Consider the following 22,897-nt stretch of genomic DNA (forward strand, 5'->3'; position numbering starts at 1 on the left):
TGTTCATATTGTTTTTTTATGACTGAACAAACCGGATATAATGTGTTATTAGTGAGCTTTAGAAGGGCTGGTCCAGTAAGTCAATTTTGGAAAGAGCCCAGCTAGCTTTTCCTTTGTTACCACTCTTTAAGCCAAGCTAAGCTAAGCTAACCGGCTGCTGGCTCCAGCTACATATTTACCATACAAAAAGAAAGGTATCAATCACGTCATCTAACTCTCAGCCCAAAGTGAATACATGTGGGTCCCAAATGTCAAACTTACCCATTAGCAGATAGAGACTCAGCTGGTGAACTCATTAATAGAGATATTTAGCCCTCTCCCACAGGTTTTCTGCTGCATTCCTGTAGCATTACGTGAACATGTGCCCTTTTCAAAAAGGCTAAGCTTGTATAGAATATCCACCTTCATTCCTTTCATACACTCCTTCAGTTTTCCTCTCTCCTCCCTATGTAGCTCAAGACAGCACACTTCTATCCTTATTTCTGCCCCTCTGTCCTAATGGCTCAGACATATTGCAGGCCTAATCATCCCCATCTCTGTTCCTGGTTGAAACCACCTGCCTCCTGAAGACCATGCTTTGACCACAGTAATTGGCGCAAAGGAAGGGGTGAGCCATTGTATTGGGTACAATAGAGGAGAAAAGTAATGAATGCATGCCACTAAGAAAATGTCTAGCTTAAGAAAGGAAGCGACCAATGGAGGAGAGGAGGATACCAACATGTGGGAATAGATGATGGTGGAAGCACAGCATCAGATGAAAAGCTGTGAGGCAGCGTCACTATGGAGACGTTGGTTGAAAAGGTGAGCCATGACAACGGGCGTGCCATTCTCTCCCCGCCTCAGGATGGTGTGACGAGGGTGAAGAGGTGAGGGGGAGGAAAACAAACTCTGACGCCTTTCTCTCTCTTTCATAATGATCATCTTCTCTTTTCTTTTTACGTGCCGTTATGTGACAGAATCATGTTTGAATGTTATGCCATTCAAGAAGAAATTCAGGGTTGAAACGATGGAGTGTTTTGCAGCTCTTTCCTTATCTTGGCTGGTTGAATCACTAGTCCTTGAGCTGATAGAGTGTAAAAGAAAGAATCTGAACACACTCAAAAGATCAAAAAGACACGAGATGCAGCTTTATGAGCTTGTGTGTGTGTGTGTGTGTGTGTGTGTGTGTGTGTGTTTGTGTGTGTTTATCTCTGCAGTTGGTTCTCAGTGAGTGCATGCATGTGAACACATGGGCGTGTGCTTTCTTGACATTGTGACGCACACAGGCCGTTGTTGAGCGGATACCATTCTCTCCCCGCGGCTTTGATTGACATGTGGATAAACAGCAGCAGTATCCCAATTGCTTGCTGTGGGGATTAGAGACTGAAGGAGGTGGAGGAGGAGGAGGAGGAGGAGGAGGAGGAGGAGGAGGAAGGAGGTACATAGTGGTAGATATTTATAATGATCAAGCAGACAAAACAATACAAATGTTCTTTGGGTGGAGTGGGAAAGAGAGTAAAAAATTGAATCGGACATGCAAATTTGGATGTGGCTGAAAATGTTCAAACCACTCACTGAAATAATTGCACTCTATGTTAGTGAGCTCAATATACTGTATACTGTACCACTGTGTAACCAACACAATATGTTATAGTGATAAAGCTTGATTGAAGATTAAGAGAGAGAGGAGAGAGTTAAATCATGTAATGTAAAGCAGGAAGCAAAACCAATGAGAGAGTGTGGCACTAAGGACTCTTAATCTAATTATTATGATTCCCCCTCTTTTCCCTGCTGTAATCCGCATCAATAAATGAGAGAAAGGGCGATAGATAAGGGACACAGCAGTGTCAATCACTAGAATTATTTCTCTTGTTTTTGATGTAATGAAGTGACTGTGCGGGTTTGTTTGGAACGATGCACACAGACAGCATATCGCAAGTCCCGGAGAGGAATCACAGATTCAACCAGTGAATCTTCCACCAGCAGGAGCCTTCTGGGATTTGAGTTAAAAAAAAAAAAGTGATCCATCACTCTGAATCCTTATAGTGCTCAGGGGGCTTATATACCTTATACAACAGATTAAAAAAATAAAAGTAAAAAAAAAAGATAGAGAGAAGTTTAGATAAGCTAAGATTCCACACAAGGATGGATGAAATCTAATTCTATTTTATTAATTGAAATGTAAACCTTAAGTGGTAAAGTGAAACCTAAAGAGAGAACATTTTAATGGATTAAGGAATTCATTGTTTTGCATGCTCTCCTCTGACATACTTTACCACATGACTCAATGTAGACTCAGTGTTGGAAAGTAACTAAGTACATTTACGGAAGTGCAGTTTTAAGTACTTGTAAATATCCATTTCATGCTACTTTATCCTGCTACTCCACATCATTTCCAAGGGAATTTTTTTTACTCCACTACATTTATTTGAAAGCACATACTTTTCAGATTAAGACTGAACAAATAATCTTTGTATACTAACAGAAAAATTAGCTCCACCTCAACCAACTACAACAGATGCTACTCATGCATTGAGGAATCAGTATCAGTAACATTTTGCTGATAATGTATTTTAACATAAGTAGGAATTCTATATGGACTTTCCACAGTGTAGTATTTGTACAATATGTTGCTGGTGCTTTAACTTAAGTAAAGGCTCTGAATACTTCTTCCACCACTGGATATATGCATACCTGCCTTGGGACTTTCATGGCCATCCAACCACCAAGACCTTTTTTTCCTAACTGATCCATAGCTTAGACACTTGCAGAGGTAAATTTGGAGAAAAACCATATCCCTCAAATTATGCACTTCTCTTTGTTTGCTGTGGTGCATAATGACATCTGACTGAGACACACTTTCAAATACCGTGAGTACGTGTGCCTGTGTTTCTACACCTATAGTGTGCTCTTATGGACACAACCCAAAATGAAAGAGCATTTGAGCTTCTTTCCAAGAAGTGTGACATTTCCATCAGTCAGTGGCCTGGCCATAAAATAACCTGAACAATTAAATTAATCTTCAAATAGCTCCTGTGCGCTTGTTCATTTTCAGTTAAATTGATAGCAGACAATAGTCATATTCTATTATCTATCTCTTAATGGGCACGCAAGAGAATGTAACCTTTAAATGATTGATACGAGTGTGCGTGCTGCCTTGACCTCTGGAGTTGATGCCGTCCCTCAGGGTGAAGGCTGTTTCTGAATGGAGAGGTGTGATGTCAGCGGAGTGATGCTGTGGGATTATACAACACATCTTACAAACACCACGCCTCTCCTTCTCTCTCTATCAGTCTCTCCATCTGTGACACACACACACACACACACACACACACACACACACACACACACCAGCTGAGGCTCTCTGCAGCTCTTCAGCCGTGGAGAGCAGGCACATTCAACTAAAAAGCACCTCCAACGTCGTTGTCTCTATTTCATGACACAGCTTGTGCTCGGCCCCAAGGTTAAAGTGAAAATATTAAGCGGGCAATTTATTTTTGTCTTTCACTAGTTTTAATGGACGTGAAAGGATTACAACATGGAACAAATGTGGAGCACATTGGATGCAATTATATATGCAATGGAAATTGGGGCTGGGTGGTGGGTGGCAGGGGGCAATCTAAGCAGGGATGAAATGGAAGAGCACTTATGTGTATGGGGTGTCAGAGGGCATTGAGCGAAATAGTTAGAATCACTTTAGACAGTATGAAGGAGACACGTACTGCTGGAGCATAAAATCATCCTAATGTATTTGACTGGCCATTTGGTTGGCTTGTAAGGAGATACCAACAGAGTCTTAGCATTAAAAGCATGAAACAAGAGTAATATGTACTACCTTTAAAGCATTGAATGACTTGGCTCCAGCTAAGCATATAGATATGTACTGAAGCTGTATTCTTTATCTTAAAAAAAATGAGCTATTTCATTTTTTCCAAAAGAAATAAGTTCAGAATTATAAGGAGGTTTAGCATTTTCACCTTTATTTTTGTCTCGTACAGAGAAATTGCGTGTAGAAATGAATTCATATGGTGTCTAAATGTGACTGAGTCAGAGCCTTTATTTCGGTGATATGAATTAAGTTTAAAACACATTTTAACTACAAAAGTGCTACTTAAAATTAAACATATGCCAGTTTTTGATGAATGCATTGCCACACATGTTAACTGGATGATGGGAGGAGTAGGCCTACCTAACGTAATTTAGTTTAATAAGGCCTTTGATCTCACCATAAATTCTGTCACCATGCATCCGTGACCTTTTATCGGCAGATACCGTGCTGCGTGGCCCCTTTATCTTGTCGACCTGCGGAATGCCGGAGCCTTGGCCCCCAGCCGACAGGAGGGTGTTTATCACCGTCTCTGTCAGGGGGAGGGGGGGGGTTGCTACTGAACTGCGACAGCAACTCCACGGTGGTTTTAGCCTGTGAGTCATCGCTAGAGGGTTTAACTCTTCATGTGCCATGATAAGGGTGGTGGTAAAACGGCGTATTATTTTACACCAAGATGACCAAAGTGTTTTTTTCTGTCAGTGTGAAAGGTGTTTTCTGCCACATGTGGAATATATATTTAAGATGAAATAGTAAAATTGGTGCCTAAATGTTGATGTGTACATTGGTTGGAAATGAGCATTTGCATATTTCCCCTCTGATTTAAGATAGTTTTAATAAAATGTGTTCATGCAAGGTGAACGGTTCACATGAATGAGAATCCACATAAACATATGGCTCTTTGTGAGACACGGGCAGCAGTAAGTCAAGTCAATACATCTGCTCCCGGACTTTCAAAGATCTTTCCAATCAATAGCTTCTACAGGGCGGACAACTATTTAATGCAGCGAGCTTATTAGTATGCCATATCATAAACCTGAATCATATATGGGGTTTTTTTTTAGGACTGGCTATTGCGTGTGTTGTGTGATGACGCGGTGGTCAGGTGTTGCCTCATATAACGAGGGGAGCTGTCCAAGTGCTGAAAACAGAAGAGAACAGCACCGTTACTGAGGAGATGCCATACACCTTCGCTGCTGTCTGAGCTTTATTGCCAAAGGTAAGACACATCTTTTTGTACGTGTTAATGATTTTTGAGTTCAGATGAATATCCAGTTGTCTAAGATTGAAAGACAATTGTTGTTTTTCACGTTCGCTTTTCGCAGATCTCGACACTTGTGTTAGAATGGGGGTTTATAAATGTGACAAAACGAGCATCCTCAACAATCTATGATTATAATGCGTTGTTGCTTAAGTGAGATAACGAGGAAATAAAGGTTTTGTTTTTTTTAATGAAGGTGTTGCTGTGCTGGGGGAATCGGATGTTGAGGTTGCCCATAACAACGCGGCGAATGACTCATCCAGTGATGTGAATGTATCTCCTTCTCCTCACGCGCAGCATCGTTTCATTCAATTTGTTGAGCGTAACTCCCTGGTAGGCATACAAATCCCGGATAAAAATTAAAACAGACTCGCGCGCGTTTATGCATGTTGCTTTCGAGTAAGTTTTTGGCCAGAATAAATAGAGATCGTGGATTTGGCTTATTTTGTTTTTCAATTCCTTCATTAACATGTTATGCTCTCTTGATTTGCAGGTAATACATTGCCTATAATGCTGCATTTCCACCACAAGTTGCCCGCGGGGGGAGCCGTTGTACTGCTCGCCTTCCTCCTCCATGGATGCGCCGTGCAGGCTGCGTCTCTCCCCCGCCACTACAGGCTCCGAGGCGGGGAGGGTGAGGGGCAGCCGGCTGCCTACCCACCCAGCTCCGACATGATCAAAGCCCTGGAGTACATAGAGAACCTGAAGCAGCGGAACGGGGGCCGACCTGAACCCACGGATTACGACGAAGTGGAGAAGTTCAGGGTCCTGCTTCAGCTCGCCTCACAGCAGGACGAGAGTCCCGGAGACCGTCAACCTGCCCCCGGCGTGCAGAGGCAGGACATTACCGCTGAGCAGCTGATGAAAACCCTGCTCAAGTCTATCCAGGATCGAGCCGGGAAAGACGTGAAGCTCAGCCCCGTGTCGGCGCCCAGGAACGACCGCCGCACGCACCGGCACCGCACCAAAGACACTGAAGTCCCCGTGAGCGCACCGGCAGACTACGGTAACTTCCCCAGACCCCACAAGAAATACCCGCTGATGTTTGAGGACGAGGAGAATACAGACGCTTCCAAGCGGGCCACAGAGGACCTGGATGAGCAGTACACGCCCCAAAGCCTCGCCAATTTACGCTCCATCTTTGAGGAGCTTGGGAGGATGCCCACATTCGGCGGCCAGAAGAGAGACGTGTTCGGGGACGACGACGACGAGGAGGACGGCTTCAGCCTGAGAAGTCAGGCTTACGACGATGTGGCCGGAGGAGAGGAGTGGGTTCCCATGGAGGAGAGGGAGGAGACGGAGGAGATGGTCAACGGGAGCCACGAAGAGATGGACAGGGCGCTCGGTGAGCAGGAGGAAGCGGAGAGGGATGAAATGCAACGCCGGAACCAAGAGGAGACTGGTGATGACACTAAGCTGGTAGATTACTACCTGTTGAAGGTCCTGGAGATGAGCGACCAGACGCAGAAGAGGGATAAGACGGGAGAGCAGAGGAAGAGACTGATCCGCCCTTCCATCCTCGATCCTCGGACAGTGAAGGAGTTGCTGCAGCTCTCCCTGAAGCTCCACGTCCCTCCACAGGATCTCATCGACATGCTGCTCACAGAGGAGCTCAGGAAGCTCCACCGCGAACCCCAAGCATCGGCTCGCTACCCGAGCGGCCAGACCCCAAAGATCAGGTACTACAGCCGCAGACTGCCGCTGAAGAGCAAGCCCGTCCCCGAGGACATGGACAGAGAGGACTTTTTAGACATCATCGGCGTGGAGACGATCAGTAACGAGTATCCTGTAGTGCAGAGACCCGTGAAGACCTCTCCCCCCTTGGACAGAATCCCAGTGGCGTCCAAACCTGTTGCAAATCCAGTTCAAAGTCCAGTTAAAATCTCTTCCCCCTCCGGGCGCAGGGAGAACCTCTTTTTATCCGAGCTCAACAAAATGCCTCTGAAACGTCAGGCCGATGGCGCTGATGATGATGAAGATGATGATGGCGATGTGGAAGACGAAGTGACGACTTACCTGGCGGCCAAAATCCTAACAGAGTACCCCAACACTATCACCAAGCGGGACACCCAGTCGCAGCTGAAGGGACAGTTCCCCTACGAGCTGTACGAGCGGGTCATGAAGGACTACTTGGGGCAAGCGGACACTGAAAAGAGGCCCGTGTCCAAGAGGGAAACCGAGGTGGCCACAGAGGAGAACGTTGAGCCCACGGAGATGCAGGGGAAAGAGGAGATAACGGCCAAGACCTCGGCTCCACAGACCGTAGACGAAGAGGAGGAGCACCCTGAAAAAGAAGTGGCTGGGATGTAGCCTGATGCCCTGCAAGACGCATGGAATTATGAATATAGTATATAATACTGTCTCAAAAATAAAGTTTGGTGGACGTGATCTAGTTTACAAAATGTATATTATATGAACTGGTATTAATATCACCCTAATGAAAATGAACTATTGCAATCTTACAGGTCCAAAAACATTTTTAAAATATAGCCTACTAGTCCCTACTTGCTGCAAGAACATTATAGAAATATATTGATATCATAGGAGATTAAAAGGTGCAACCCGTGTATAAATGAGAAAAAAAAACAATGTATCCTCAAAACACTTTTGATTTGAACGTGTTGTCACTCAAATTGCCAATTAATACATGGACTAATATCAAAACACAATGAAATCCAAGTTATTACAGTTGTATGATGTTGTTAAAGGTTTGTTTACATTAATGGTGTTTGTGAACAGGCCTATATTTTCAATTATAATCAACCGAGTAACAGTAAAAACAATTATTTTTCATCAATGTCAAACTATTCAATTGTATGTGAATATAGCTGTATACTTTACAGATGCCTTTAAAATCACAAGCATACCGTAAAGTGAAAGGAGTACTAAAGGAATATTATAGGGCAGCGTGCTGGGTTGAGAACGAGTGTTGTTGTGACTCGTGATATATTCAGGGTTAGTAGATTTAATGTTATTATTATGGATAATTATTTCCAAGTCTGAATATCAAACCGTTGCCTGCCTTCCAACCCTTTCATACTGCGAAGCTCTGTATTGTTGGCCTACCAGTGGTTGTGCTATGTATGCTCATTTTTAAACCATTTTGTACATGTTCAATAATGTGTGATGAATCACAGATGAATAAAGCATCAGCGGTATTATTTTTCTTTTTGCCGAGTTGTGTTGCCTTATTAAAAACACACCCTAAAGCCACGTTTTTTACAACCAGAGGAAGCAGGGGGAATTGTTTTTGGGGAAGAAAAAAATTATAATTTTGTCGATCCTAGTATACACTAAATTCCACAAGGTTTAGTGAATTTCAAATACACAATTATGGTAAAGATTATTACTCAAAACAGTCTGTTTATCAAAAGGCACTTTTTAATTATAAGCTCCAACATCATGAATCGCACGATACCCACAGCAACTATTCCTTTTAAATACAAACGGTCGCACACATGTGAAATAGGCATATACAGATGATTAAAAACAATAGGAAATTCATTATTAAATCAGTCTCACTCCAATCTGTTGAAAGCGCTTGTTTTTAAGACTGAAATCACATTTATTTTTTTGTATAAAGTGGAGTTGCAGATTAGCACAATTGTTGGGTAGTGTTTTTGGAATAAAATCATTCACTTTAAATATATCATATAAATCATATATACGATTTAAATATAAACTCAACAAATTCATACCCCTAAGATCCCTTTTTACACCCCAGATCCTATTACTACTTCATTTACATTTCAATAACGGAAATCAATGTGAAAACAACCCTCCCCCCCTTCCTTCAGTGGAGCGCAGGACAAATATCATACTATTAGTTTTAAAAGGCAGTTACATCGCAGCAAAGCTTCAGGCAGAAGGTGAGAAGACATTCCCTTTTCTTCTTTTGAAAAGGTTCAATAGAATCAAAGTAAATTCCATATCCATATTCAGAAACTTCTATGACTCAAATACAGTACATTCGGTTCCTGGGTTCCTCCCCCGCTGTTCCTTTAGGTCCTTCTTCCCCATGGGTTAAAATGCAGGTTTGCTCATATACTCCTCCATGGTCTGGAAAAAAAAAAGAATTAGAAAAAAAGTTCAGTTTAAAAATCTGGTTCCCAGCCTTGTAAAAATGCATTATGATACAATTAACATTCACATGCACACATCTACACATCACCTGTTATTAAGTGCCGAGCACACCAACTAACACAAGCAGAACATCTAACCTTTCTGTCCATATTCCTTGTCATCCAAACAGCTCCACCTCAAACCACTCACTGCTGTCATCCTGAAGTGATAATGGTCAAAATGAATGGGAGGCTACGCTGCACATAATCCAACTCTTGATTAAAAAGTGTTAGTCAGTCCTATTCAGAAGCACAGAACAACACACCCAGTTAACTACTGTACCACACAGAGCCATGAACCTACAGGGAGAGCGGGAAGCATCAGCCAAACACTAAACCTACGCCACGGTCCAGGGAAATCTGTCTCTCACTCGCAATAACACTGGCAGAGAGAGAGAGAGAGATACACAAACACACACACACACACACACAGAGGGGAAAGGGAAACCAGCAGCACAAACACTATACAAAAAAGGAGCTACAGCTAATATTCACAAGCCTATAACTATGAGAGAGAAAGGCACACCAGGGACTCAACACCACTGTTAATTGAACTCATTATGACACATACTACTTGCAACACTGTTAGGTTCACACACACACACACACGCGCGCGTGCGCGCACACGCACGCATCCACGCATGCACGCACACACACCGTAAACTGAAACAAGTTTCCATACTGAAGCTTGATTCATGTTAAGTGTTATAAAGAACCCATTTTAGGCATCTGGATCTGTTTAAGTACTGCACAACCAGTGTTGGAAGAAGTATTCAGATCCTTTACTTAAAGGTGCAGTAGGTAAGACTTATAAAACTAACTTTCTGTCATATTTGCTGAAACTGACCCTATGTTCCAGTAGTACTACATGAAGCACGTAATTTAAAAAACAATCCAGCTCCTCTGGCTCCTACAGCCTGTAGTGCGATTTGCAAAAATCCACCGCTCCCTGTTCAGATGCACCAATCAGGGCCAGGGGTGGGTGTCTAACTGTGTGTCAATCACTGCTCATGTACACGCATTCATTCTCCCTTGTGGGGGCTTAGGAGACCGTTTTGGGCTTTAGCAGAAAGGGTGGAGGGACTGAGAAGTTGTCGATGTTCACATTTTTTGGCTAAGTCCTGGATCTTCACAATCCTACCTACAGCACCCTTAAGTAAAAAGTACTAATACCACACTGTAAAAACAATCTTACAATACTATTTCACTTAAAGTATTTAAAGTAAAAGTATTCAATGCAGAAAAATCCTCACATTTTAGAAACTGGAAACTATCAAAACAGTTCTGTCAATCAACTAAGTCTATAATCGGCTAATCATTTCAGCTGTACTTGTAGGCCTGTATTTTGTTGGGTAGTTTAATTTATAAAAAAATCTTGATTTGTAAAGTAACAAGTAACTAAAGCTGGCAGATTAATGTAGTGGAGTAAAAAGAACAATATTTATCTCTGAAATGTAGTGGAGTAGAAGTAGAAAATGGCATGGCAAGAAAACGCTCAAGTAAAGTACAAGTTCCTCAAATTTGTACTTAGCTACAGTACTCCGTTACATTCCACCACTGCCCACGACGGTGATAAAAAAAAAAAAGACACAATCAACACACGTCACCGATTCTTTAATTAAGTCGAGCCATGCAACAGATGTAACATGCTCACACCACAGTAGCAAGCTACGCCTTGTGTTGCGCATCTCACCTCCTGTAACATGTCCGAGGCTTCAATGGAGCGATTCACCATTTGTTTGGAGGTTTCTTGTATTTCTCCTCCCATTAGAAACTCATCCAGGATAAAATAGGCCTTCTCAAAGTTAAAGATTATGTCCAGCTCACACACCTGAGAGGAGGTTAGTGCGATTATTATTAACAGTGCAGAATGTACTTACATTGGTTACATTTTTACTTTGAAACTGCGGTTTGATATGATCTGTACAGCCTAGTTCAACAGTTCATATGCTTTTGAGTTGAGCTACCATCACATTTCAACAGTTACACTGCAGGCTAGTGTTGCATATTGAATAAAAGAGGGTGAAACACAATGAAATACATTGCCAAAGTATTTGTCCAGCAGCTCCACATAGCGATGAATAACCTCCAGGGCTATCAGCTCATTCTCCTGGTTCTCTATGGCCAAGCAGAAGTACAAGCTTGCATACCTGAGGAAAAGGTGACACAGTGATGACTTGCAGCTGATATATATATATATATATATATATATATATATATTTATTATAATAATAATAATAATAATAATAATAATAATAATAATATATAATAACTATATAAATAGAGTTATAAATGATAAACGGTAGGGGTAACTATCATTGAACTAGAAAAACAAGACATGCGGGGGCAGCACCCACCTCTTGTAAATAATCTTCAGGTCTTTCCAGTGCAGGAAGTTACAGGAGCGGGGTTGCCGTGCCAACACCATTGTGGTCATGTCCCTGATAATCTTCTTCTTCTCACGTTCCGACATGGGAGTGAACCACTTCTGCAGACGCAGCTTCCCCTGGCGACTGAAGAGCAGCAGGAAGCGCATCTAGCAACACAGACACACGGCACGGGTCAGAGGGGCAACCGTGGCGCATGCATTGAAGAACCGTGGGGGGTGACTCGTGTGTGTGTGTGTGTGTGTGTGTGTGTGTGTGTGTGTGTGTGTGGACAAATACGCACAAAGTCTTGGCAGAGGATATTAATAACTACCCTTCAACACACAAACCAAGGGTCAGCGAGTGGTTTTCTGTTGTCATGGCTCATTAAAGAGTAAGTCCACTGACTCAACACATCACCTGGGAGGGGGGGGGGCAATAAGGAGTTGGGTTTCAGATGTTTATAGAATGCGATTCATAGCATTGGAAATAGATATGGCTATGTGTCAAAATGGACATTAATTCCCTCCATCTCTATTGGAATCACGCTGACAAACCAATTCCTTTAAGTCTCCCTTTCATTGTTGATGTAAGAGGGAATATAAGGTTAAATGGATTGTTGTTTTTTTTGTTTTTTATTAATGTTGTCTTACAGACCCACCAGTCTAATGCACAGATAATGTATATAGCCTACTCATGTTGTGCAGCAAGCACCGTTCCAACCCGCCAACTTTTCTCTGAAATCCCATTTCCCATGTGTTGTTATGCTGCAGTCATGGTCAAAAGGCTTCTTAGAATTGAGCGTACTACCCAACAGAACATATGGATTTGATGAATAGTTGGAGAAACCAAATACATCAAATATGGGACATATTGTAAACATTTTTCTCTAACTTTGTAGCCACTGAAGGACAATTTTAGAGTTCAATTTCAACAACTTCACTGTAAAGTGGACAGAAAAAGAACAATACCTAGAGGCGTTATGAGGATTATAAAAAACACATACTGTAGCCTAACATTGACATAAAAACCACATTAGGTTACAGGCTACTAGAAAAACAGCAGTCGTACAACCAGTCCTCATACTGGTATTTCCAGGTGGCTGCAGGTCTGCAGCCACCTGGAAATGCAGAACTCTGTTCTTTGAAATCAAGGTTGAAGACTTTTCTGTTTGACGCTGCCTCATTTTTTTTTTTTTTAGCTTGTTTCTTGTTTTATGTAAAGCACTTTGAATCGCCTTGCTGAAATGTGTTATACAATAAACTTGCCTTTCCTTGCTTTATATCCCCTTGTCTGCCCATAGGCAAATTAATATGGAAAAACTGCCACCAAGGCAGGACTCAACTGACAGCGACGAAACCGGTTTTACTGAGGGGACCGGTTGAGAAAACGTAGCCTATACCTTACTTCCGGGCTGTAGCTTTATGTGAATGCAAGCGCAATAAACACACAATTAAACATAGACTACAATATAAACCAAATAGAGCTGCTGTTGCTTGGGCGGCCTAGCAAGAACAAACAAGGGCCCTGGTGTAGAGGTGTATATATGGTTCCTAGCTTTAGCTACCTATCAGGTGCGACAGGTGAACAGCCTGACGCTATCTTACAGCTTGTCATGCGTAGAAAACAACCACAAAAACACTTACCATTTTGACGCTGCGCCAAGAGTTAGAAAGCTACGGAAAAGATAACGACAAATAATCACTTTAACCCTAACAAAGGGTCAACTGCTCCGAGTGAGCACATATCTATCCGTCGTCCGCTCCAGTTAGTATGAAAGTTGGTTAACTCCGCCCCTCGTTGCCGCCGGAGGAGCGGTGCCTGTTGGACGCGTCACCACGCCGCACACAACAAATCTGGATGTGGTTATTGTAGATTTGTGTTACAGCCTTAGAAGATCATCCCACGTGATTTGTACAGAGCATTTCAATAAATGCGCTGATAACACTTAAGCTAACTAAAATCACTTGACTGTCAGTGTCCGGGTGAGTGTTTCAGTGTTATTCCCATGTGGTGTCGGCAGAGAGCAGCAAGTGCTCCCTCTCTGTCTGCTCCATGTGATGCTCATCTGTCACAGTGGTTGACAAGGCAAACTGGTGCACTTCTTGGGAATATTATTCACTTGATAACATGTCTCTGTACCGAAATGCCATCTGGTTTTTGAACGGAATCCACCAATATACAAGGTCAGTCAACACATCGAGTCCTTACTTCTGTTTCTGATGAACTTAGACCATCCGTAGGTGTTTTAATGGACCAGCTTGGCTTTGAATTCACCAGCATGTTAATCGACTGGTTCGCTCCTGCTTCTACCAGCTGAGGAACAAAACTCAGGTCCATTGGCCCCAGCTGAGTTGGAAATTATTATTCATGCGTTTATTGATCATTTCGTCTTTACTGCAATTCTCTTTTCACCTGCCTTAGTAGACTTCCCTGAATCGCCTACAAGTGATGGGCCAAAATGTCCAAAAGGGTCTCATGTTACTCCAATCTGGATTTCTTTACACTGGCTTCACGTCAAATTTAGAATCCAGATCAAGATCCGAGCCAGGCGTCTGCAGCCCTACTGTAGGCTACATCAGCAGCAGGCCTCTGGTCCTCTGGTCAGAGTTTGTTGGTTGTTCCTCGCTCTCGGCTCAACACTAAAGGAGACTGTGCTGTTGAGGTTGTAGCTTCTAAACTTTGGAAGTCTCTCCCATTGGACCTCAGATCTGTGGACACTTTATAAAATTTGATGTCTGAATGTCATGTCTTTTGTTCTGTTTTCTACTTGCTATTGTGTTTTCTGTTGTGAAGCACTTGTGACGTTAGAAGTTGCTATATAAATAAACTTATTATTATATTACTTTGGGGATGTAAAGACATTGCTGTCAGGGGATGCTCAGGCAGTCAGTCAAAGTGTATATCTAGTCTAAATGATTAGTCTTGCTTGTTGACTGTCTAAATATAGGATTTACGGTCTGTAAAATGTATTTCATGTCATTTATTTAAACCTAAAGACTATCAAAGGTCTGATCAGCGTATGGCACACACCACACAAACCGGCCTTTATGTACAGTTACAATAGTCCCACTGACAGCTGATGTGTCTTGATGATGACATTCCCATCAGCTGATTCTACTGAAGCTAAAATTAGAAGATTGAAGATAGAAAAACATTGCACATATTGATTAGTGTGTCTTCCTTGTGCCTTTAGGAAGGGATATGAGGCAGCATCTAAAGACTTTGAGCCCCAAGACCTAGATGTGTCCGTTGTGGGAAGGTCTTTTATGATCACCGGCGCCAACAGTGGAATTGGCAGAGCAACAGCCATGGCTATAGCCAAGAAAGGTAAAAATGTGGAGAGGAATGCTCTCTGCAATGCATTTGATATTGATAGAAAATAAACAATGTTTTGTTTCCAGGTGGGACAGTGCACATGGTGTGTAGGAACAAAGATAAAGCAGAAGAGGCCAGGGTGGACATCACTAGTGAGTCTGGGAATATGGTGAGCGTTGTTTGCCTTTAACATGCCTAACACTAAATGGGAAAAAGAAGTGACAAATGTCATGATTTGTGTGTGAGTGAGACCGACACCTATCTGGTGATTCCAGGAGGTATACATTCATATTGTGGACATGTCAGAGACACGCAAAGTCTGGGAGTTTGCAGAGGCCTTCAAGAAGCAGTATCCAGCCTTGAATGTGTTGGTAGGTGTCGCCTGTTCCCTTTAACCTTCATCACAGATCTGCCCTATAAACTAATAATGTTGTGTCTGTTTGATCTGACTTCTTTGTCATTTATTTCATGACAGATAAATAATGCAGGGTGTATGGTGCACAAGAGAGAGCTTAATGCTGAGGGCCTGGAGAAGAACTTTGCTACAAACACTATGGGTGAGACTTCTCTCTGATGTCTAAGAGTGCCATGCTGCTGTATATGTAACAGTGTTTTGACTCTCTCTTTAGGCGTGTACATCCTCACCCAGAGTCTCATACCACTTCTACAGAAGAGCCGGGATCCAAGGGTGGTACGCGCACGCACACGCACAAACACACACACGCACACAGCTCATCTGCATCATGTGGACAGCATAATGCCACTTTTGTCCAGGCTCTAGTGGCTGTTGTCTAAGCACACTGTGCTTCTTTTCTCCCTGCCTGTTAGATCACTGTGTCCTCAGGAGGCATGCTGGTCCAGAAACTCAGAGTCGATGACATGCAGTCAGAGAAGGGCCACTTTGATGCCGTCATGGTCTACGCCCAGAACAAGGTAGGACAATGTAACCCAGGTTATAAGACCGGTATATCTGTGTTGGGGTTCTCCTTACTTCTCACTGAGTTTGGATTTGTCTGTATAATGTGGTTGAACAGAAGACAAAAAGACATAAATTAGTAATGCAAAATACATTTACAGCTGAGGTAATATTGTGTTGTTTCTTCTCAGAGACAGCAGGTAGTGCTGACACAACAGTGGGCCAAAGCTCACCCAGTCATTCACTTTTCTGCCATGCATCCAGGCTGGGTAGATACACCAGGTACTGACTCATTAGGCAGCTGACCCAAAGGGCCTGAAAAGTATTGTTGCTGCTGGTAATTTTTCTTAGTTTTTTTTTTCCTTTCTCAATAAAATTGCACACATACTGTACTGTCCTTGCACAATTCTCCTGAGGGGGGTGCTACAGCAAATGTCTACAGGGCATTGTTATACAGTAAATTGAGCCGGAATTAACTACAATATTAAAATGGTGCTTACATGTTAATGCATGAATAATACTAATCCAATATTATAACATGTAATAGATAATGTAACATTGACAGAGCCCATTTTGGCTTTTACTTTCATACTTACATTTTGTAGAAACCTTGCTGGTTTGATTTGCTTCAGTAGAAAAAAAAATAAGTCTGTCACTTTGTTAGTAATATAGTATTAGCCTAAAAATACACACACCACTAACCCTGGCTGATTTTTCCTACCCATTTCCAGCTGTTTCTACATCAATGCCTCAGTTCCACCAGATGATGGAGGAGAGGCTGCGCAGCGTGGAGCAAGGAGCGGACACGGTTGTGTGGTTGGCCGTGTCTAGAGCTGCTGCCAGAACATGTGGCGGGCAGTTCTTTCAAGGTGAACAGCATGAAGTGCTTAACACACAGAGATGATCCTTTCATTTTTTTTTTTCCTTCAATCTTCTTAGATGAATTCTGACAGATTCTGTTTTGCAGATCGTATGCCGGTTCCTGCCCACCTGCCTCTGGCCTGGACTCACAGTTCTGCTGAAGAGATTCAGAGTTTCATGACTCAGCTGGAGACTTTGGCCAGAGCCATTTAGTCACAACCTGACATAGAGCTCATTCCAGACCTCAATCTGTCTGAATTCTGATGCAAATGTTACACCATATGTAAGTGACAAATTAGCTTAAATAAGATCAATTTCTGAATAAAAAAAAACTAATTTGTCTGTGCTTCCTAATTCTACACAGCATTATGTTCAGGACAGTGCATAGCTCAGTGTCACCTGATTAATCTGTGATGTCAGCATGTGGTAACTGGACTGTTTGCATTGAAAATGTACTATTGAATTAAAGGCAATAGTTGATTTGGATTAAATATCTCATTAGCAGTTACTGAACACATGTAACCTGACTATTAAGATAAAACATCTACTGGGTTATCTGCTGGATGTGAATCGGAAAAGTGTATTACTGTTAGCACCGTAGTCTGCAGCGCTTACGTATTTGTTGTCTACTCCTCAAATTTCTCAATCCTCACAATATTGCACTTTTCTTCATGTTATAAATTAGAAATTGTAATATGAGCAGCAGATAACACAGTTGTAAGTCCTTTGGGAGAGCGAATTCAGTTAATTGTTTTTTTAGACAGAACTGAAGTTTTCATACTTAACTGCAATGTAAAAATCACAATGGGGATATGTATGTAAGAGTCAAGAGCAGATGAGCAGAGTATTTCTGTGAAAAACTACAGAGCATCAATACACATTATTTTTATTTTGTAACAATCCACATTTGCTGTTTTTAATAATTTTATTATTTTTTTATACAGTATTGAAACAAAAATAATGTGGTGCATTCACATTTTCCCAAGGGATTCTTTGCAAGTTCGATCTCTACAAGGGTAAAACAGTGAAAAGCTTGAAGCTGGATCCATCCATGTTAAAACTCACAGGGAATAGGAAGACTGGGCCTGATTTAAAAATCATCTACAAGTTTTGATTGATTTCTTTTTTCCTGCGCTGACATTTTATTCCCCCATTTATGCGTTTACTGTGTTTTTGTAAGGGAGGATGAATCAGGTTCCCATCACTTGTCTTTAAAAGAAACTTCCAGTCCATGCGTAACAACAGTCCAAAGAAAACAACAAATCCCATTCCCCCCGGTCCAGTCTCTTCCTCCTCTCATCCACAGTTCATCTTCTATGCAACGTAGGTGTACACTTTGCGATCTTCTGGCGTCCTTGCCAAGTATTCTCTTTCTATTAGTCCTTCTATACGCTTTTTAATTACAACAGGGCTCGGAAGAAAACGTGCTCGGAGCTGCTGAGTTACCTGAAGACACAAAGTCACAAAATGTTAGAAAAAGGCACATTATCAACATAAAATTAGCCTTTTAAATTACATTTCTCTGCAGAACATGGTGTCACGATAAAAAAATATTTAGAAAATGTTGGGATCAAGAAATGGATAAGATGGAGAATTACTGGATTCAAACTGCTGTCCATTAAAAGACCAAAATTTGTATTCTGGTGGAGTTCCTTACCTCCGCCACCAGGACATTGTGCTGCATCTTCTTCCTCGACTTCATGATTCGGACAATGGCTGCCTCAATCTCATGCTTCCTGTCATCATCCACTTTCTGCCGCGTCTCTTTCCTTTCGGGGTCTGATTCACCTTGTTTAGCAGCAACTGGGAAAGTAGGATACAGGGACAAGATAAGTTTGAGGAGAAAATGTAGAAAATCTCTCAAGGTGCTGTTTTATATCAGCAGAAAGAAGGAGCCCCAACACGATACTGGGGGATTCAGTTCATATTCTGAGCTAAAGGCATATCTACTGCTGTCCACAAGGTACTGAAACTGAAGTTATGGAATGCTAGTGAAAGAACTTAAATGATGATCAACTTTTATAATCACAGTAGTAATGGCCCATTTATCAGTAGAAAGAAGGCCACAGTATCATGTTTCAGATTTCCAGAAATGAAACCTTCTGATTGAAAATACAGTCAATTTTAGATAGAAAATGGCCCAGAATTGAGGCGAGACTTCTTTTTGTAGTGACGGGTTAGATGTGTTATACAAATACTTTGCCCACCTGTCTGTATTTTGACTCTGTGCAGTTTGGAAGTAAACTGATCATTAACTGTAAACACGTGGCCGCTCTCAATCTCCTTAGACTTTGGCTCCTTGGTGAGAACTCTCTGTGTCGGCTTCCCGCAGGCCAAAGACTGCAACGCTCGCACTAACTCCCGCTCAGGAATATCCGTCTCTTGTTGGATCTCCTTTAGACGGGGACAGAATAGGCGATAAGGTTGTACAAAAAAGGGGGGCACATATTATTGTAAAATTCTGTCCTCAGAAGGATGCATGCAAGTCATACAGTAATCAAAATAGCCTTCATGGACAAAAAAAATCAAATGGAAGAGTGAGATTAAGATAGCAAGTTAAAAAGGTGCTTCACTGTGTCCCCACCTCGAAAGTGCACTTTTCTCTGTTATTGAAGAGCATGAGGATGGTCATCTGGAAGGTGGAGACCTGCAGTATGTGCTTCCGGGTGTTAGAGCCCGTCACCTGAGCCCCTCCCACACCCACCTCTGAACCATCCTCCTGCAGGTGAAGTAGAAGGTAAGGTGAATTCAAACTCCAAACTTAAAAAATGATACTAAACAGCAACATTGCATCTTGAAATATGTGGTTTCTGATAAACAAGGCAAATGGCATTCTGCGTCTACCTTTTTAATAGCTCCATAGAAAGTTGCGTTTAGGTCTGCCCCGCCCATATGGTGTTGCAGTGTGAGCTGTCTACCACTGTGCTTAGCGAGGTAAAACCTGTAGAATAAAAGCCAGGACCATGTTCTTTAGAAACCACACAGAGCCACGTTGAGCCTCCCTGTGTATAGTAAAACATTTGAGTGAATTTAAGAGCATTACCTTCTAAAGACTTCAAAGGCGTGTCTGGGAGAAGGGGGGATGGTGCATTTGGGGGTTGCCGACTGTGTAGGCCAGTAACCAGTAGTGAGGACTCGTACTGTGAGGTCCACACCACTTAGAGATGCCTGAAAGAGATGCATGGAGTTTTTTTTATAAAATTTTCTTTTAATATACATTTTTATTAGGGGTGTAAAGATTAACAGTTACGGATCGGTATCTGGTTGTATTATCACAGATACGACTACATCGATACACGGACCCCTGGATCGGTCTAAATGGACCAAGACTGGTCTAACATTACGAATCGGTTGACTGAAGCTTTGCTGTCAATCCAACAAAGCTGCTGTGGTGTGCGCAATGCTTTTGGAAGAGACGGCTGTGCCTCACCATTTGTGTGATTAAGGACTTGGTCATTCATGTTCATTCAAGCGCCTTTGTTTGGGTTTGCAGAAAAAACATGTGCCGACTGCGAGGTTCTGTTTTTGGAGTTAGCAGTGAAAGTGGCTGAGAGGAATCCATCGGAGATATTGTCAATTGTACTAGCTACGGTCTGGGAGTCATCCATCCATGTGTGTGTTCATAAACATCTGAGTGAACTGATGTTCAGTACATTAGCATAGCCGCATGCTAACGCTCACAACAGTATTATTGTGCTCATGTGTGTTCTCACTCAATACTGTTTGATTATTATTGGAGTGCTCCCAATGGCTGTGTAATGTGGACCTGTGTTTGAGTTACTGTCTCTAAGATTACAGCAGCAAGGAGGCAGTTTCATTTAATATGGAGCTGATGATGATTATTTGGCTAGAATTGGCTGGCTGATTAAGTTGAAGTTATACTATTAGCATGTCCTAGCTTTGCTTTTCCCTGGTCCCTTTACAAAATATATATTTGAAGGTAGGCAACGCTTCGTTTATAGAATTGGCTTATTTTCATTTATATTGGGAAAGGAATGTGTTTACATTAAACGAATATTAACTGTATCTATCAGATTGAATTGTATATCCTCAAATCGCACTGAATCGTTTCAACATCGATTCAAACTGAATCGTTCCATATTAAAATGTATCGTCCCTGAACCGTATCATAGCCCATGTATCTAGATAGGTTTCGGATGGCCTTATGAGAGATACACACCCCTACTTTTTATATAACATGACTGAACAGTTATTACTCTCCATTGCAGAATAATTGGTACACAACATTCACACAACTTTCTAATATAAAGTATATAAAGTATATCTTTAAAGTACTAATGATTAAAGACTTACTTCAAATCCTGTGCTTCAAATGTTCTTCCTTCAAACATATGGATCATGAATTGTACTTGTATTGAGTTCATGCTTTTACATGTGCCTTGTTTAGAATAACTAGCGTTTTGTTTCTCTGAAAAGCCGTATGACTGCCTTACCGACGTGGTTTGTATGTGTTGCCTGAATTCATCCATGGTAGTGTTGGAGATGCTCATGTCTCTAAACATCCCTTCCAGTTTCGAGGTGAACTGACAGCCACATTCTGTCTACAAAAGGAGAAAGACAGAATAGTGAGTTGAAACTGCTGACGGGGACTTAGACAGGGTGACGGCAGGGCAACGTGAGCAGAGAAGAAGAAATAACAATCGAGCAATCAAACAACTGGATTTGTCACATGAAATCGTATAAGGTCAAATTCCAGCGAAATGTTATCCCATCAGCACCTTAAAACGGCAAGATTCTGCAAGATTCATTCCATTATTCATTAAGCAAGAAGAGTCACCTGAATGAATGGCAATGGCAGCAAGTAATGGGGAACAGCACAAGGGATACTCATAAACATCTGTAATCTAAACTTTATTTATTTTTTTTTACCTTGAGCTTAGAGATCATGTTCTTCTCAGAGTCGTCCGAAACACTCTTGTTGCTGAGCAGCCTGCGGCCCAGATGCTGCTTGTAGTACCTTTCAAACACATCCTTCTCCTGCATAAAACGGAACAACACCATGGCCTTGTCAAGGATCGACTCCACCTCCTGTTCTGTCAACTGGTTAAACAAGGCAGGGAGAAAAGAAATAAAGCATATAAAAAATGATATTCTTACATAGCATAAACATATATTATAAAATATATTTGCTTTGCATTGAAAGAAAATTAGAAGAAGATACCCCTTTGACACCCTTCTTGAGCTTGTCATCAATAAAGAGTGATAGGTACTCTGGTGAGCGGGAGTTGAGGTTGAGGAAATACTCAAAGTCTCCTGCTATGGTCTGTTTGAAGAGTCTATCATTGTTGAAAGACTCGAGGAGGAAACGATCAAATCGTGTCTTGAGGTCCAGCAGGCCCTGTTGAGGAGGAAATCACAAAGAGGTGAAATAATCTATAACACATTTCTCTCCTAATCACAATTTAAATTACACGGTAAGAACAAGCGGTACTTCATAGTCAAAAGCATTATGGGTACAGCAATCAAAACCAGCTATTAAGTAAACCCAACAATAAACTAATAGGTTTTCTTAAAGGAATAATATGCAGTGTCATCCTAAAAAACAACATAGACTAATACAAAAGTAATCCCTCTCAATCATCACTTATGACCGACTAGATGTGTGTGGTGGTGTCTGTATCTGCAGAGACCCTGCACTGTATTTTCTCTTTTCTTCTCATCTTTCAGTGTGTGAGAAGTTTTTGGGGCGTCAACAAAAGAGCCTTAAGGCCCCATACCGAGGTACAAGTTTTACTGACACAGACAAAGAAACAGACAGGATAAAGCTCTGCAGTCACTAATTATCTGGCAATGTGGCACCATCCCGTGGATGTGTGGGTGCATTTATTTGTGCTTTAGAACATAACCGCCGTTTTTTTTTTCAAAAATATTGTTTTATTTCTCTGATTCACTGCTTCGTATGGTGCTCCCCTTTTCATGCACTCTCTAGCTTGCTTGACAACTGAGTGTTAGAGCGACTCAGCATCTGAGGTCACCTACGTCAGGACATCACCAGTAAAAAATCTATCCAACATGGCTGCCTTCGCAAGCGACGGGAGTTCACATATGGAACAACTTTTATAAGCTAAACCAAAAAAAAACGTGTCAAAACTCCTTTGCTTGTTGTAACATTGTAAGGATGTGATAGTGAAGAAAATCTTTGATCTTTAGACTGTGCTTTGCGCACATTTTCGAACTGCGTCACCGCCCGATTGTGTAACATTAACGTCGCAGCAAGCAGGGCAATAG

At 41.9% G+C, this 22,897-nt stretch overlaps 4 protein-coding genes across 6 annotated transcripts; 2 read left to right on the plus strand and 2 right to left on the minus strand.

The window, feature by feature from the left end:
- The first annotated feature begins 4,782 nt into the window (after window positions 1-4,782).
- On the plus strand, window positions 4,783-8,235 carry scg2b (secretogranin II (chromogranin C), b). Its single transcript, XM_036004927.1, has 2 exons — window positions 4,783-5,024; window positions 5,560-8,235. Exon 2 carries the CDS (start codon window positions 5,577-5,579, stop codon window positions 7,374-7,376), a length of 1,800 nt encoding a protein of 599 aa, XP_035860820.1. The 5' UTR covers window positions 4,783-5,024; window positions 5,560-5,576; the 3' UTR covers window positions 7,377-8,235.
- Window positions 8,236-8,427: 192 nt separating this feature from the next.
- On the minus strand, window positions 8,428-13,444 carry ap1s3b (adaptor related protein complex 1 subunit sigma 3b). Of its 3 annotated transcripts, none has more exons than XR_004101818.2 (6): window positions 13,200-13,444; window positions 11,545-11,723; window positions 11,229-11,337; window positions 10,881-11,018; window positions 9,238-9,348; window positions 8,428-9,125 (listed from the first exon to the last, which is right to left on the minus strand). XR_004101818.2 is itself a non-coding variant. In XM_031281010.2 (6 exons), exons 1-5 carry the CDS (start codon window positions 13,200-13,202, stop codon window positions 9,307-9,309), a joined length of 471 nt encoding a protein of 156 aa, XP_031136870.1. In that variant the 5' UTR covers window positions 13,203-13,444; the 3' UTR covers window positions 8,428-9,125; window positions 9,287-9,306. The 3 variants fall into 3 exon arrangements, 2 of the variants coding, with proteins under 2 accessions (XP_031136870.1, XP_031136871.1); XM_031281010.2 differs by having other exon boundaries at window positions 9,287-9,348; XM_031281011.2 differs by lacking the exon at window positions 9,238-9,348 and having other exon boundaries at window positions 13,200-13,442.
- Window positions 13,445-17,134, plus strand: LOC116037221 (dehydrogenase/reductase SDR family member 12-like). Its single transcript, XM_031281008.2, has 10 exons — window positions 13,445-13,739; window positions 14,750-14,883; window positions 14,958-15,040; window positions 15,147-15,242; window positions 15,347-15,428; window positions 15,501-15,562; window positions 15,700-15,804; window positions 15,979-16,069; window positions 16,519-16,656; window positions 16,755-17,134. The coding sequence occupies exons 1-10, from the start codon at window positions 13,684-13,686 to the stop codon at window positions 16,859-16,861; spliced, it is 954 nt and encodes a 317-aa protein (XP_031136868.1). The 5' UTR covers window positions 13,445-13,683; the 3' UTR covers window positions 16,862-17,134.
- A 420-nt stretch (window positions 17,135-17,554) lies between these two features.
- On the minus strand, window positions 17,555-22,035 carry LOC116037219 (cullin-3-B-like). Its single transcript, XM_031281006.2, has 9 exons — window positions 21,831-22,035; window positions 21,539-21,709; window positions 21,103-21,210; window positions 19,692-19,816; window positions 19,493-19,589; window positions 19,233-19,367; window positions 18,856-19,042; window positions 18,306-18,451; window positions 17,555-18,094 (listed from the first exon to the last, which is right to left on the minus strand). The coding sequence occupies exons 2-9, from the start codon at window positions 21,668-21,670 to the stop codon at window positions 17,963-17,965; spliced, it is 1,062 nt and encodes a 353-aa protein (XP_031136866.2). The 5' UTR covers window positions 21,671-21,709; window positions 21,831-22,035; the 3' UTR covers window positions 17,555-17,962.
- Window positions 22,036-22,897: the final 862 nt, after the last annotated feature.

Source organism: Sander lucioperca, chromosome 9 (genome assembly GCF_008315115.2).
Source record: "Sander lucioperca isolate FBNREF2018 chromosome 9, SLUC_FBN_1.2, whole genome shotgun sequence".
NCBI classification, from domain to species: Eukaryota; Metazoa; Chordata; class Actinopteri; order Perciformes; family Percidae; genus Sander; species Sander lucioperca.

Bases quoted from the DNA above. Each gene is read 5' to 3' on its own strand.
- scg2b (XM_036004927.1), top strand. From the start codon at position 5,577: ATGCTGCATTTCCACCACAAGTTGCCCGCGGGGGGAGCCGTTGTACTG.
- ap1s3b (XM_031281010.2), bottom strand. The intron at 11,338-11,544 runs GTGGGTGCTGCC...CCTTTTCCTCAG, and splicing joins CTGAAGATTATTTACAAGAG to GTATGCAAGCTTGTACTTCT. The intron at 11,019-11,228 runs GTATTTCATTGT...ACCTCCTCTCAG, and splicing joins TGGACAAATACTTTGGCAAT to GTGTGTGAGCTGGACATAAT.
- LOC116037221 (XM_031281008.2), top strand. From the start codon at position 13,684: ATGTCTCTGTACCGAAATGCCATCTGGTTTTTGAACGGAATCCACCAA. The intron at 13,740-14,749 runs GTCAGTCAACAC...TTGTGCCTTTAG, and splicing joins GGAATCCACCAATATACAAG to GAAGGGATATGAGGCAGCAT. The intron at 15,429-15,500 runs GTGAGACTTCTC...CTCTCTCTTTAG, and splicing joins CTTTGCTACAAACACTATGG to GCGTGTACATCCTCACCCAG.
- LOC116037219 (XM_031281006.2), bottom strand. From the start codon at position 21,670: ATGGTGTTGTTCCGTTTTATGCAGGAGAAGGATGTGTTTGAAAGGTAC. The intron at 19,368-19,492 runs GTAGACGCAGAA...CTTCACCTGCAG, and splicing joins TCTATGGAGCTATTAAAAAG to GAGGATGGTTCAGAGGTGGG. The intron at 18,095-18,305 runs GTAAGGAACTCC...TTGTGTCTTCAG, and splicing joins ACAATGTCCTGGTGGCGGAG to GTAACTCAGCAGCTCCGAGC.